At 34.6% G+C, this 17,386-nt stretch overlaps 1 protein-coding gene across 27 annotated transcripts in view; it reads right to left on the bottom strand.

The window, feature by feature from the left end:
• The window catches only part of RIMS2 (regulating synaptic membrane exocytosis 2), a 594,152-nt gene that overhangs the window by 494,082 nt on the left and 82,684 nt on the right, over positions 1-17,386 (bottom strand). For 12 of the 27 annotated variants that reach the window (XM_032316364.1, XM_032316365.1, XM_032316367.1 and 9 more), the window contains exons 2-3: positions 4,048-4,080; positions 3,573-3,659 (exon numbers count right to left, since the gene is read on the bottom strand). The exons of the other annotated variants lie outside the window; for them this stretch is intronic. In XM_032316364.1, the coding sequence (XP_032172255.1) occupies positions 3,573-3,659; positions 4,048-4,080 (120 nt within the window). The remainder of the gene's footprint in view (positions 1-3,572; positions 3,660-4,047; positions 4,081-17,386) is intronic. 27 annotated transcript variants of the gene reach the window in all.

Genomic DNA, 17,386 nt, shown 5'->3' with positions numbered 1-17,386 from the left:
AGAACTTAACAGTTTTTTTCCCAGTATGCCCATTCTTAATTATCCAGGTACTTGTTTTACACTTTACATATAACCTATAGTATAGTGTCTTTAGAGAAACTTTCCCTCATTTTGATGCTGAGGCAAAAAATAGTAGAAGGAAGGAAGGAAGGGGAGAGAGAGAGAAAGAAAAGAAAGAAAAGAAAACAAAAAGTAAAATTATTTAATTTATATATTAAGGAATTTTTGCAAAGGCTGAGTGAGCTGACAACTGACACAAATGGCTCAACTGATCTTCTATGCCTTAAAATTTATAGAAAGTCAAAATTGGACACACTGTTCTACTTATATCTACAGTTTCACATGAATCACCAATATCAAAATTAGTAAATATCCCATTATATTAAAGAACTATGAAATAAATAAGCTCTGAAAATACAGATTCAAGAAACCTACATTATTATAGCTTTGAATAACCACAAAATGGGATTTGTGTAAATTCATTAGAATGAAATTACAATTCAGGAAATATTAGACTTTTAATGCTATCTGATAGAATACTTAGTTATTCTACTATGAAAATATCTATATGGAGTATGAGAGACATAAGTCCTATTTTTTATATATTAAATGAATACCTAGAATTCAGTAAGCGGAGGAAGTTATCCCATTCAAATGGTAGTCAAGAGAGAAAAAAATGAGATGACTCAGAAAGAAGTCTTAGAGCACAGATGAATTAAAGAGAGGATTTATAAGTATTCTGGGTTTGGGATCAGAAAGACAGAAAGAAAACACCTAGAAAATTATATACCAAAAATCCTCAGCATAACAGGAATGTGAGATGAAAAATCTAACTATTGAGAGACTCTATTAATTCTCAATTTATTTTGTTAGTGGCTCCATGTCCAGTGTGGAGCCCAATGTGAGACTTGAACTCACAACCCTGAGATCAAGACCTGAGCTAAAATCAAGAGTTGGACACTCAACCGACTGAGCCACCCAGGTGTCCCTGATTCTGAATTTTTAAAATTGCATAAATCGCAGATGAACAAGAAGAATGAGTTGCTTAAGATAGTTTAAAGGAAATAGCACCCATTAAATAAGAATTAATTTTTAAAACATCCAAAAGTACTAGTCTTTTCTCCTACCATCTTCCTATCCAAAAATCCAAGCAAACTGAATTATATTTATTATTGAAGTAAAGCTATTTCTTTTCAAGTTTGCTTTGATCTTCGTTTATGCCAATCAAAAGTCACTTTATTTCAGGGGCGCCTGGGTGGCTCAGTGGGTTAAAGCCTCTACCTTCGGCTCAGGTCATGATCGCAGGGTCCTGGGATCGAGCCCCGCGTCAGGCTCTCTGCTCAGCAGGGAGCCTGCTTCTCTTCCTCTCTCTCTCTGCCTGCCTCTCTGCCTACTTGTGATCTCTGCCAAATAAATAAAATCTTTTTTAAAAAAAAGTCACTTTATTTCAATAATTAGACATTTTTAAGTGTCTAACTTTTTAAAGCTAATAACCAAATATCTATTTTATTTAATGGCCACTATAATCTACTAAGTAATGTAAGTTAATCTTTATTACTTTCTGAAACTTACAAATAAGATACATAACGAAAGTCATCTAACACAGAGGCAAATTTGCATCTAATTATATTTTGATAGTAATTTTACTATTCTATGACATTTCAGTGCCTTAGAGAAAATAAGCAAAATAATGACAAGGTATGCCATTTTAACACGATTTTTTATTAGAAAAGAGTTTACTAAATTCATTTCTATTTCTTGAAGCACATTCTTATACCATAAGAATTCTTGTGCCATAAAAGGATAAAACATGTAAAATCAGTTGTGAACAAGAAAGGTTTGCCGAGTTCCTCCTACAGATCAGGCATTCTACTAGATGCCAAAGATAAAATAGTAGATAGGACAAAAATGGTCTTGACTTCACCTAGATTAAATACTTCAACAGTTCCCATTTTAGACCTACATAGACAGTAGAACCCCACCCCCCATGCCTCAGCCTCAGTTTCACTTTCAGTGCTTTCAGTGACCTGGGATACACTGGGGCCTGGAAGAAGATGATCCTCCTGCCATAACAGGTCAATGGTCAATGGTAGCCTAACACTATGTCCTAGGACCTGTGTCATTCTCCTCACTTTATTTCATCATGTAGGCACTTAATCATCTCCCATCATCACAAGAAGAGTGAATATTGTACATGATATCTTGAGAGAGAGAATCCAAAGTAATATAACTTTTATTAGAGTATATTATAATTGTTCCACTTTATTATTAGTTATTTATCTCTTACTGTACCTAATGCATAAATCAAACTTCATCATATATACATATCATATGTATCATATGTATGTATGTACAAAAAAAAAAAGTAAAAATAGGGATTATGTGCCATCTGCTATTTCAGGCACCCACTGGGGGTCTTGGAACATATCTGCAGATAGGGGTAAAGGGCACTACTCTAAACTATTAGAAACAGTATACCACAACTTAATCTTAGGTAGGTTGAAATTAAAGCGCTGACAAAATTTAAAATAAAATGCACACGACATAATATAAAATGAATGAGCAGATAACCCTCAGCCATCACAAGACAAAAAGACATTTATCCCCTAGTTTGCATTAAAAGCAAACATGAAAGTTTCTCTGTTTCATCTTGGGGCTCGCTCCTAAGGTAGTCATTCTCATCCTCTCCTAGAGTTCATGTCACTTCTCAATCTGTCCATCCCTACAAGCAAACCATCTTCTCCACAACCAGAGCTCCCACTTTAAAAAAGCATAGAGGCTGAGCAGTAAGAGCATGTTGGAGTAGATGACAGTTATCATGGACAGATTAGAATTTAAATATATAAAATCTTTCTCACATTCTCAAAGTTACTTACACTTCAAAATATAAATAATATTACTGGCACGGAGTTAAAAAGAGATGGGTGAACAATTTTTTAAAGACTATTTTCTATTTTACTAACAACTGAAATAAATGGAATTGACTCTTTTTTAATGTTTCAGGCCACTGTGAGAATAAATTGCTATGTTTCCCAAATTATGTTGATAACTTAATGAAATGTTCAGTGAAAGCAGGACTCAGTGGTCAAATATGTTTAGTAAACATTGAATGTCCTAACCCCTTCAGAGCACTTTTAGACCCTCAGAAGTATTACAATAAAGAAAACTGCTTGACCTTTTTTTAAAAGAACCTTTCTAAAACTATTTGACCAAAGGCTGAATTGGGGGGGGGGGGTTAATATTTCTTAATGTCCTCTGAATTATTTTTTAAAGAAACACACTTTAGAATATATTACATAAATGGAGAAAGATGTTTTATTGGGTAAATATAATTTACATTATCCATACTAAAACTGAGGGGAGAACTACTTCTTTTCACTTTTACTACCCTATAAATTATCCTGTTTTCTTTTTAGAGTTCCATGATAATTAAAGATGAAAGTATCAAACTCATAACCTAACAATTTTAGTTTCTGAGGAATAATATTCCAAGGGCCGCATTTTAATACATACTCTTCAGTATGTTATGCTATCAGAGATAATATTTAGTCTATACAGATCAGCTTACTTACGTCTGGGGCTCCTTTTCATTTTGTTGTTTTTGCTGGGGCTGAAGAACGTTATTTACCAGTTCAGTGATCCCACTAAAGGGAAACCACCTGTTTAAATAAGCAAATAATGTGACTGAATAACAATGTAGGTCAAATGTTTTCTTAACCATAATAATAAAGAGACACAGGCACAAAAGCTACAGCCAATGGAAATGTGAGCTCCAATTACCACCAGGCAGTCAGAATGTAGGGAAATTAAGATTGAACACTTAACCAGTCCCCAAGCAGGCAGCAAAAAACTACATCCAGTCAACATGTGGATGAAGTAAGAAGCTGCAGGCAGCTCTCTTACAAGCCAGAGAGTCAGAAAGCAGAAGACACACTAGCTGCAGCCTATCCAGTATTAGTGTAAGCTAATACCATCCAAGGTGCAGAAAGCAGAATATGGCAAAGGTACAGAAATCAAGCCTACTGCACTCTTAATACATTTACTTACTGTGTCGGTTGTGGTTTGTGCTCTTCTTTGACCCTAAAAAGATAAGTTTGCACAACTGAGTGCACTGTACTATGAAAAGAATTTCTCTCTACAATTTGTGGCCATATAAAAATTAAAAATGAGGTTTGCTACATAGAAAAGGTTAGTGCCTTGCTACTTGGAATTATACATTTAAATTAAGTGGACACAAAAAAAAGATGTTGAATCACTTGTTCTGAATAAAGGACTGATATTAAAACTCTACTATTGTTTTAATGATTCCATGATTTAGTCCTCGAGTTCTCTGCATATTTTTATTAATATTGATATTGAAGCTTTTAAAATACTTAAAGTGCTATATTAAACACAGTTACATTTGTTTTACTGAAGATAAATCGATTTCCTCTTTATTTTTTTAAATTCTTCCTTAATATAAACTGCAGACATAAATATTTTAAATAAAAATGTATAGTTTTATAAATGTATTTTAAAAGCCTTACAAATGAATTTATTTATTGCTTAAAGGAGCAGATAAAAGAATTGTGGGGGAGTTATGTATCCAATCTACCTAAAAATAACTACTAAAATAACTATGTATATTAAATTTTAAACATTTATAAGCTAAAGTAAATTATTCATATAAGATAACAGACTAAAAATGCATTTAAACTACAATCAACTCAGTGCTTCACTGAAATAGCACTAGATATTTACAAGGTAGAGAAAGCCCACACCCAAGGGTACTGGATTCCTCTGAAATTTGTCTTCCCACATTCTACCTAAGACCAGTCCTGAGAGGTAAATTTATGACTCAGTGATCAGTTCATTAGCTTTTACTTTCCCAAAGAAAGGCTAAGAATTGGTAACTAAAAATGGTCACTGAAGTCTAGGATTTTCATAAGGAAATTATTTTAACACTGTGCATTAGATTCTTTTTAGATCAAATTGATTTTTTCTTTTCCAGTGTGTTCCTATTTATAATGATAGAAACAATAAATGAAAAGGTATACCCTTACAATATTCTTGTGTCCCAACAGATAAATATAATTGATAATTGTGTATCTCTGTATTAACCCAAAAATGAATATCCTGTGTTCCCCGCATAAACTTCAAAAAAGTGTAATAGTATTATCCTAGAGCTAAACCCATATCACTTAATATTTAAATATAGTCATATAATGGATAAATAATAAGATTATATTTAGCACCAAATATCCTATCAGCAAACAAACACAAAAACCTTAGAGTGACACTGGATTCTATCCTGAAAACCTGTTGTATTTCCTAGAGAGTAAGATTAAAAACTGCTTTAACATTTCAAAACAAAATAGGCCCCAAACAGATAATGGCAAAGAAAGATTACCGAACCAGCTCATCAAAATGGAGAACAATGCAAGATTACCCTTTACCAAGTGACATGTATGTTAAAAACAATAAATATTTAAACTAATAAATGAATATTGAAATAAATATGCAAATGAGGGGAAATATTGTTAAAGAATTCTTGGGTGATCTCTGCAAGAAATCATGTTGCTTTTTAAATTAATGACAAAAGTTTTGATCTTAAACAAATTGATATTAATCTACCAATCAGTTCCTAATTTCAAAATTTTACTTGAAAAATTTACAGACATAAAAAATGTTAACTACCAATTCTAGGAAGTATTTCTGGGCATTGTAAGATATGTGAAATATACAAACATTTGCATCAGCTTCCCAAATAAAATATGTATCATAATAAGGCAGTTAAAATATTTATCCTATCAGGTGGCCAACAGACACATGAAAAGATGTTCATCATCACTTATTCTTAGGGAAATTCAAACCAAACTACAATAAATTATCACCTCCCACCTGTCAGAACGGTATAATCAACAACACAAGAAACAACAGGTGCTGGTGAGGATGTGGAGAAAAAGGAATGCTCATGCACTGTTGGTGGGAATATAAACTGGTATAGCCCCTCTAGAAAACAGTACGGAAGTTCCCCAAAAACTTAAAAAAGAGAACTACCCTATGATCCAGTGGTCACACTACTGGGCATTTACCCAAAGAATACAAAAACACTAAATTCAAAGGGACACATGCTCCCCGATGTTTACAGCAATATGGTCTACAATAGCCAAATTAAGGAAGCAGCCCAAGTGTCCATCGATAGACGAATGGATAAAGAATGTGTGGCATATATATATAGTGGAATATTATTCAGCCATTAAAAAGAATGACCTCTTGCCATTTGCAATGACATGCATGGAGCTGCAGAGTATAATGTTATGCAAGTCAATCAGAGAAAGACAAAAACCATATGATTTCACTCATATGTGGAACTTAAGAAACAAAACAAACGAGCAAAAGAGAAAGAAAGAGGAAAAAAAGGCAAGAAACAGGCTCTTAACTACAGACAACAAACTGATGGTTACCAAAGGGGAAGCTGATGGGGGAACAGGTTTAAACTGGTATGGGGATTAACAAGTGCACTTGTTGGGGCACCTGGGTGGCTCAGTGAGATAAGCATCTTCCTCCAGCTCAGGTTATAATCCCGGGGTCCTGGAATGGAGCCCCCACATCGTGATCCCTGCTCATCAGGGATCCTGCTTCCCCCCAACCCCATTCATGCTCTTTCTTGCTATCTGTCTTGATAAATAAATAAATAAAGAGTGCACTTCTTGTGATGTATGGAATTGCTGAATCACTATATTTCACACCTGAAACTGAAAAAACACTATGTTAAAAGAATTTATCCTGTCTTTAAATACAATCAAGAATATAAAATCATTCTCCTTTTTCCCCAATATTGTAAACAAAATAAAACCTCAAAATGTCTGGACATAATTAAAATTCATGATGAGTTCATTTACAAACAGGTAATATGAAAAAGTAATCATATCATATTTTTTTATAATACACTAACATTATTAACAATGAACACCTACATTCCTGCATTCCAAAAAGTGTATGAGGGACTTCCACTTGCCAGTCCGATACATAAAACGCTTAGAAATCATCAATTCCATCCTTACAACAAGCCAAAAGCTGAGCAAACTGAAAACCAACAACTCTTCTCAGAGCCATCAAAGAGTTTAGGTAACTAGACAAACTGGTGCTCTGAAAATGAAAGAAATAGACAAATAGATATAGACCATCACATTTTAGCAAGAGCTCAAGTCAAGGGGCTGAAGCCCACACCTGAAGCGGTAGAAATACTTTTAACTAAAACTGACCAATTACTCAAGACTCAGTGTGGACTGGTTGAGAGTTTAAAATTACAAGTGCCAGTCTTAGATGTGCCACCACATTTCTATAAATTTTATCTCCAGGAGCCCTACCCGTTGCTCACTGTGAAAACTGAAGAAAAATCTCCTACATCCAAACAAAAGATGGGGAAAGTAACAATTACAAAATATTCCCAGAGCTCTCTACTCTCCTCAACAATCCTAAACTCAAGGGAAAATATTTTATCAAAGCCTAAATAATTGGTTCTACCAAAACCAAACAAGCCTGAAGAAGAAAATTATCTCTTTTAGCCTTTGAGGTGGAAAAAAACCCCCAAAACACAAACTACACCCCCTCGAGCCTTCAACATGGGGAAAGAGAAATACCCAACTCAGGCTCACCAAAAGACAGACTACTGAATGCTCCTCCCATAACACCTTCCCACCAAATCAATAGAGCTCCTGAATAATGACAAGATTACAACTAAAAGAACTACAAACTTCAGACACTATTTAGTTGAAAGTCTCAGGGAAACAGAAAGGGAAAGGAAGGAAGGACAATACAAATAAAGACAATAGGGAAGATTTGGGGAAGATGAAGGAGTAAAAGGCAATAGAAATCTGTCCCCCTACCTGGACAACAATGGCAAAATCTGTCCAATATAACTATTATGGATTTTTGGAGTCTAATGAAGGCCTTCAACTTCGGGAGAAGACCTGAACTATATACTACAATTAATTTTGGTCAACTTGGGCTCTTAGCATAATATAAGGGACCCATTCCCCACCTGCCAGACCCACAGCGCATTGCTGTGCACCTGCTCCTGGAGCAATCTGCACACAGCTTGCAGGGGTCAGGATAGGTAAAAAGGACTCTGGCCTCCAAATATCAGTGATCTGTGCTCAGATCGCAGACTATTGCTTCTCATCTCAGAGGTGCAGACAAATAAGTGGGTGGCTGTTGCTGCAACGCCTCACATTGTTGAAGTCTTTCCCCTTCTGGCTAAGGTGATTTCCAGGATGTTTAAATGGCCAGCTCAACTCCCTCTCCCCTACTCTGTTCTTCAATTTTTCTCCCTTTGGGAACCAAACATTCAAAAGCAACTGCATGTATGGGAGAAAGTAAAGTCACTGTACATGCCCAGAGAAAGGTCCAGGCTTAACAAAGACCTGAAAAGACCTTAAATTTATACCACAGGATAATGCTCAGCACAGAGACAGCCTATAATTAAATACACACACACACACACACACACACACACACACACACACACTAAACAAAAACAAGAAAACCCAGTGAAGGGGGAAAAAATCTGATTTCCAGACCTACCATATTAGATTCAAATGTCCAATTTTCAACTTTAATCTTAACACATACAAATAGGAAAGTATTATGCATTCAAAGGAAAAAAGGATGAATAGACACTGTCCTTGAAAAAGACCTGACAGCAGATCTACAAAACAAAGACTTTAAAACAACCAACGTGAAGAAGCTTAAAGAATTAAAGGAATATGTGGGAAAGTCAAGAAAATCTATGAACCAAACAGGAATATCAATAAAGAGATAGAAAAACCTAAAAAATAAATAAATAAATAAATAGATAGATAGATAGATAGATAGATAAATAAATAAATTCTGGAGATGAAAGTACAATAACTGACATAAAAAACTCACTAGAGAGACTCAAATTACAGACCAATACCCAAATACTACCCAAAGCAATGTACAGATTCAAAGCAATCCCTATCAAAATCCCAATGTTTCTGGCAGAAATACAAAAACCCATCCTAAATTCACATGGAATCAGAAGGCACCCTAAATAGCCAAAATAATTTGAAGGGGAAAAAAAAAAAAAACCCCAAGAACGAAGCTGGATGACTCACATATACTAATTTCAAAACTTACTACTAATCAGTGTAGCACTGACATAAAGACAGAAACAGACCAGTGAAATGTATAGAGAGTCCAGAAATAAACCCTCATGTATATAGCCAAATGGTTTTTGACAAGGGTGCCAAGACTATTCCATAGTGAAAGGACAGTCTTTTCGACAAATGAGACTGGGAAAACTGGATATCTACATCCAAAGAATGAAGCTGGTCCCTTACCTAACTTATACAAGAATTAAATCAAAATCAAAGACCTAAATGTAAGATCAGAAACTATAAAATTCTTAGATGACAAATATAAGAGCAAAAGCTGCACAACACTGAATTTGTCAATGATTTTTTTGGATATGACACCAAAGGCACAGGAAACAAAAGAAAAAATAGACAAACTGAACTTCACAAAAATTTTTAAATTTTGTGAATCAACAGAGTAAAAATGCAACCTACACAATGGAAGAAAATGTTTAAAAAGTATATCTAATCTCAAGGGACTAATATCCAGAATATATAGAGAACTCCTAAAATTTAACACCCACAAAAAGGAACACTGTTCAAAAATAGACAAAGGACTTGAGCAGACATTTTTCCAAGGAAGATACACAAATGGCCAATAAGCACATGAAAAGATGTTCAATCTCACTGATCATTAGGAAAATGCAAATCTAAACTATTGTGAGATATCACCTGACACCTATTGGGATATCTACTATCAAAAAACAAGATAACAGGTGTTGGTAAGGATAAGGAGAAATTGGAACCTTTGTGCATTGTTGGTGGGAATGCAAAATAGTAGAGTCACTGTGGAAAACAGTATGGTGTTTCCTTAAAAAATTAAAAATTATTATATGATCCAACAATTCCACTTCTGGGTATATACTAGAAAGAAATGATAGAGGGTCTCAAAGAGATTTGTACACCCCTGTTCATATTAGCATTATTCACAATAGCTATAATTAGTGCACACACCACAGGGGTCTATCAATGGATAAATGGATAAGCCACACACACACACACACACACACACACGCACACACACACACCCCAAATGAATGTTACATAAACTTAAAATGTTAGGAAATTCTGACACATATTACAAAATGGATGAACCTTAAGGACATTATGCTAAGTGAAATAAACCCATCACAAAAGACAAATACTGTATTATTCTACTTACATGAGGTACTTAGAATAGTTGGAATCATAGAGCAGAAAGTAGAATGGTGGTTACCAGATGCTGACGAGAAGGGGAAAATAGGAGTTCTGGCTTAATGGGTCTACAGCCGCAGTTTGACAACATGAAAAAACATTCTTGAAATGTATAGTTGTGATGGTAATATATTATAAATATATTTAATATCACTGAACTGTGCACCTAAAAGTGGTTAAGATGATACATTTTATGTCTATGTATTTTACCAAAATTAGAAATACTGGTTAAAAATATAAGGACAATAAAAGAAATTTTAACCTCTGATACCATAGATATATCAAACAATAAACAGAGCCTGACTCATAGCCAAGTAAATATAAAACCTAACACTAAAAGACAATCTACCTACATTTCTTTTACACAATAAACTTTGTTTAGCTTTCAACAAAGAATACAAGGCATTTTTTGAAGGCAAGAAAAAACACAGGCTGAAGCAACAAAGCAGCATCAAAACCAGACTCAGAGTGACAGAGATTTTAGACTTATCCAACTGGGAAGAATAACTATAATATGTTTGGAGCTTTAATGGAAAAAGTGCACAACTTTTTGTTGTGTGGGTTGAGTGAGCAGAGAGGTGGAATGCTTAAGAAAGAATGAAAAGAAAATGCTATAAATCAGTAACAGAAATGAAGACCTTCGTCTTTGATGGACTCGTCAATACACCTCACTCAGCTGGGAACAATCTCAGTGAGCTTGAAGATATGTCAATAAAAACATTCAAAACTGAAAGGCAAAGAGGGAAAAGAGTAAAAGATGAAACAGAATGTCCAAGAACTGTGGGACAATTACAAAAGGTATAACATATGTGTAATGGGAATACCAGTAGAAGAAAGAAAGAAAGAAACACAAGAAATATTTGAAATGGTAATAATGGAGAATTTTCCAAAACTAATGACAAGACACCCAAACCACAGATCCAGTAAGCATAAGGAATACCAAGCAGGATGAATATTTTTTAAATGTTCATCTAGGGGCATCTGGGTGGCGCAGTGAGTTAAGCATCTAACTCTTGGTTTCTGCTCAGGTTGTGATCTCGGGATCCTGAGATGGAGCTCAGAGTGGGGCTCCCTGCCCAGCAGGTAGTCTGCTTCCCTTCTCCCTCTCCTTCTGCCTCTTCCCCTACTCTCTCTCTAATGAATAAATAAATATTTTTATAAGATGTACACCTATGCAAATACTATTTTGAAAAAAAAAACTGAAAAAAAAATGTATTTTGAAAGAAGTCAGAAGAAATACAAATACCTTGCCTACAGAGAAACAGATACAAGAATATCGGAATTTTTTTCAGCAACCATGCAACCAAGAAGAAAGTGGGGTGAAATATTTGGTGTTGAAAGGAAAAAAGAACAACTTCAAATTCTGTATCCAGTGACATTGTTCTTCAAAAGTAAGGGCAAAATAAATACTTTCTCAGGCAAGCAAAAATTAAGGGAAAATTTGTCATCAATGTACCTGCCTTCCAAGGAATGTTAAGAGGGACGAAATGATACAGGCTGAAAATCCACATCTACATAGAAATAGGAGGAGAATTAGAGAAGGAATAAACGAGGGTAAAATAAAACCTTTTATTTTTCTTATTTTTAATTGATCTAACATAATGTTGTTTACAGTAATAATGGTAACATTGTGTTTGGTGATTATAGCTTATGGGTAAGTGAAATAAATGACAGCAATTTTTAAAGGTACAGGAGGGAAGAATGGGGAATACTCTGTTATATAGTACTTGTACTACCTCAGGGGTAGTATAGTGTTATCGGAAAATAGTGTTATCAGAAAATACACTGAAAATTCTTCAGCAACCACTAAAAAATATGCTTAGAGAGGAGAAAGCACGGAACCAAATCATATAAAATGTTGCCTTTACATAAGAGAAGGAAGAGAAATAGTAGGAAACAAAGAAGAAGCAGAGGAAAAAGAAGAAGAGGAGGAGGTATTATGAATAAGAAAATATGAAGAGGAAGGGGAGGAAGTAAAGGAGGAAGAAGAAGGAGAAATAAAAGAACCCAGGCAATGAATGGGATAGTTATAAATATAGTAACTATTAATCCAGTTATATCAATAATCGCTTAAATGTGAATGATCTACATACACCCATTAAAAGGTAGACACTGTCAAAGTAGACTAAAAAAAAGGCCAATGTGTTGTCTATAAGAAACCCACTTTAAATATAAAGACACTGATAGATTAAAAGCAAAGGAATGGAGAAAGATACACCATGCTAACATTCATAAAAAGAAAGCTGAAGTATCTATATTAATTTCAAACAAAGTCAACTTCAGAACAAGAGAATTATCAGGGATAAAGAGGGGCATTCCATAAAGACAAAGGGATGAATTCTCCAAGAAAACATAACAGTCCTTAATGTGTTTGTGCCTAGCAAAAGAGCATCAAAATATGAGAGACAAAAATTGATAGACCTGCCACAAGAAACAGACAAATCCACTGTTAGGGTTAAACACTTCACACTTTGATTAGTAACTGACAGATCCAGCAGGCAGAAAATCAGTAAGGACATAGCTGAGTGAACAGCATCATCAATAAAATGTATCTAATTGGCATTCTCTAATACATCATCCAATAATACCAGAATACACATCACTCTCAAGTTCAAATGGAACATTTACCAAGAAGATCACATTCTGGGCCCTAACATGCTCTTTAACAAATTTAAGAGAATACAAATCAAACAAAGTTCCTCTAAGTTCACAACGAAATTAAAACTAGAAACAAGTAACAAAACTGTCGTGGAAAACCCAAAAATATCTGGAGATTAAATAATATACTTCTAAGTAACACCTGGATCAAAAAAGAAGTCTCGAGAAAATTTTGAAGTAGTTTGAACTAAATGAAAGTGAAAAACAACCTATCAAAAGTTGCAAGATGCTGCCTCTCTGCCTACTTGTGATCTCTGTCTGTCAAATAAATACATTAAAAAAACTTAAAAAAAAAAGGTCCAAGATGCTGCTAAGTCAGTACTTAGATGAAACTTTCAACACTGGATGCCAAAAAAAGATCTAAAATCCATAAACTAAGATTCCATCTTAGGAAACTAGAAAAAGAAGAGTGAATTAAATCTTAAGTAAAACAAAGAAAAGAAATAATAAAAACAAGAGCATAAATCAATGAAATTTGAAATAGAAAATCAATAGTCAAAACCAACAAAACCAAAAAATGTTCTTTTACAAAGACTAATTAAATGACAAACCAAGCTAAAGCTAAGCTAGTCAAGAAAAAAGAGAGAAGACACAAATTACTAATATCAGAAATAAAAGATGGTCCATCACTACTGATGCCGTGACATTAAAAAAGATAATAAATATTAAGAATAACTCTATGCTCAGAAATTTAATAACTTTGATGAAATGAACCATTTGCTTGAAAGATACTCTCTATGACAACTCACAACCTTGCAAAATAGAAATCACCAAGGTCCAAAATAGGAAATTACACCAATCCTCTACAAACTCTTTCCAGAAAAGGAGGCTGAGAGAACACTTTCTAACTCAGTCTCTTAGAACAGCATCACCATAATTAAAAAAACAAAGACATGAAAAGAAATGAAAATTACAGACTGTTATCTTTCATGAACACAAATGCAAATATATTCAACAATGTATTAGCATTGTTAGATTGAATCCAACATTGTATAAAACAATTGTACCCCATGACCAGGTTGGATTTATCTCAGATATAGTGGTTCAATACTCAAAAATCATTTAGTGGAGTCCATCACATCAACAAGTTAAAGAAGAAAAATTATCTATTATATTTGACAAAATCCAACAATCATTCATAATAAGAACTCTTGACACACTATGAATTGAGCATATTTCTTCAATTTGATAAACATAAAAAGCTACAGAAACATCATACTTAATGATGAAAAACTAGAAGTTTTCCCCTTAAGATGAAGGAGGAATCGGCTACAGAGAGATCAAACAAAGGAATTTTGGGAATGTCGGAACTGTTCTAAATGATATGGTGTTGCTGTATACATGACTATATGTATTTGTAAAAACGCACAGAACTATACGTCACAAAGAGTAAACCTTAATGTATACAATTTCTTTTTTTTTTTTTTTAGATTATTTATTTATTTATTTGACAGAGAGACATCACAAGTAGGCAGAGAGGCAGGCAGAGAGAGAGAGAGGAGGAAGCAGGCTCCCTGCTGAGCAGAGAGCCCGACGCGGGACTCGACCCCAGGACCCTGAGATCATGACCTGAGCCAAAGGCAGCGGCTTAACCCACTGAGCCACCCAGGCGCCCCAATGTATACAATTTCTTAAATAATCAACCACAAGGGCAGGGAATACTAGGATGAAATGCAGAATGTGATAAATGAATTCAGCTCTGTTTGGAAAATGGATAATAAACCTCAATGACTCAGAAAAATTTGCTGCTCAAAGTAACAATGGGAAAGGATATCTTAAGTGGATACTTACAAAGCTAAAGACAAAAAAAGAACTATACAAGGTACTCTAATTAGTAAATCTATTTGCACACTGCACAGGTTAGCAATTCTGAAACTACTGTGGATGTTGACAGGAAGTGAAAAATAACTAAATAAACTGAAATAATGAGAACCAGGTTTCTCACTGTCAGAAAAAGAAATTACAAATAAACAGAGAAGAGGCTAAAATGAATGAACCTTGACTACAGTGCTGGATTTAGAGTCAAAGATAGTCAAAGATATTAGTGTGAAGTTATGCATATTTACATATTATAGATAGATCGATAATGACAGAGAGAAAGAAAGCCTGTAGAATATAATTAATAAATTAGAGCTATTGTGCTCAACTAGAGTAATCAAAAGTGGAGCTATGAATACAAGCATTTAGTTTCATTCTCTTTCCAGAACTCCCCCAATGACATGGTTTCCTTATTTGTTTGTTAGAATGGGTTAGGATTCAAGGCTAGTAAAATTTATGGAATTGGAAGCAGAGAGACAAGTGGTAATTATCTTCAGGCAGCAGTCCTGAAAAGCTGAATCTTAAGGCAATGAAGAGAAGAGGCAAATTAACATCATAGAATCCCCAAAGGCTCCAGAACTAGCAGAACCAGGTATCTCTAGAAATAGTGTTAAAGTGAGACTAAAAACAAGTTGAAAGGGTCTTCACAAACAATAGAACCCAGATTCGCTCACTCACTCCATGCCTCTCCCCAGCCTCCACAGAAGCTTAACAAGCATCTTCTCTGAAAAAGGTAAGACGGAATGACTAAACTAGGGGAGACCAGGCAGATACCCAACAGGGGTAATACACTAAACACAGAAATTAAATGAAGTCTTACATAATGAATGTTAAGACTCTAGCTTTTTCCCCAACATGGTCCCCGGCTCACTAGCTGCCAGACATATGCCCTCTAGCTCAAAGTCTGGAAGATTTTGCTCTGGGTAATCTAACTCACTCAAGAGAAAAGAACTGTGCTTCCCAACAATCTAGCCCAGCTATATCACAGACTATGTTACTGTTAGGGAACCAATTCTAAAGAAAGAGGAGGCTGAGGATATTATGAAAAGATTAAAATTAAACCAAGCCACCAAACATTTATAGAAACCAATATCTAAAGAAAGAGGAGGCTGAGGATATTGCGAAAAGATTAAAATTAAACCAAGCCACCAAACATTTATAATAGCAGAACTACAAAAATGGGGAGAAAAGGCAAAGAAAACAGATTACATAGTGAAAGATTTCTACTCTTTATTGTAAATGTAAAATGAAATAGTAAGTCAGACCAGAGGACAAACACCTTCTCAGGGCATCTACCTCCACCTTTGGTTCTTAAAGCTATTACTACCATCTGCCCCGATTTATTCAGGATCCCCTCTTAATCTGACTTCAATCACTCTGGTTCTCTTTTAGTTCCTCAAAAGGGCCATGCACCTTTCTGCCACAAGATCTATGTAAATATCTGGACATATTTGGGGGAAATATGAACATTTTCATTAACAACCACATAATTTCCTATTTAGAGCCATTTATTTTAACATTTGCATACATCTATAAATGGACTAATTTTTTTGGCATTTTACTCACAGCAAATAGATCAGTGTTTTAGAAACCCACAGCTCTTAAATTCTAGCTGTCACTACCTTTGCCTGTGGGAAAGAGACACTCACAAATATTTGGAATACTTATGAATAATGGAAGAGAACATTGATCAAACTGTTAAGTCAATAAGGTGGTTATCAATGAATGCTGAAATCCTTTCTATATTAGAGTTAGTCCACAAATGTTACATAATCCATCTGGATTACATATGTGGCAACTTTTCAATGTCAAATTATTTTCCCCCTAACACCAAAGATGTCCCTTCAATACCAGATGATATTTGCTCAAAGAGAATACAAGCTTAATTTTTTTCTAAGTTATACATAGATAGATAGATATCCAAAAAGGAAAGTAAATTCAAGACCAAGTGATTTTTAAATCTCCTTTTATATTAACATGAGCAACTAAATACTTGAGTGCATCATTTAAAAACTGTCATCTTTTCTTCATATATCTTTTCTCAAATTTCTTTCACTAGTTACTCAACCTTACTCAGTTTGGAGTAAAGATATTTTTCCTAACCATTTTCTGAGGGAAAATCAATTAACAAACTTTTTTTTTTAAGATTTTATTTATTTTTTTGACAGAGATCACAAGTAGGCAGAGAGAGAGGAGGAAGCAGGCTCCCCACTGAGTAGAGAGCCCAATGCGGGGCTTGATCCAGGACCCTGGGATCATGACCTGAGCTAAAGGCAGAGGCTTTAACCCACTGAGCCACCCAGACACCCCCAATTAACAAACTTTTAAAGTAACTTAACTGAAATTCCAGAGCATTAGTTTTGTATAAAATAGCTAGTGAGAGGAAAATGGGCTCAGGAGAATTTAGACAGACCTAGATCCTATTTCTTATCTATGTTACCTAGTATTTTTGTAATCATGAGCAACTTATTTAATTCAGCCTCCGTTTGTAATTAGCAAAATTGTGTTAATGCTGGATAAAAAACATTTTAAAAGATTGAATAGTGCACATACACAGTAAGTGGAAGTACCCTTTT

Source organism: Mustela erminea, chromosome 16 (assembly GCF_009829155.1).
Source record: "Mustela erminea isolate mMusErm1 chromosome 16, mMusErm1.Pri, whole genome shotgun sequence".
Lineage (NCBI taxonomy): Eukaryota > Metazoa > Chordata > Mammalia > Carnivora > Mustelidae > Mustela > Mustela erminea.
The sequence above is the reverse complement of the archived record's forward strand: the minus strand, read 5'-3'. Positions and strand labels throughout refer to the sequence as shown.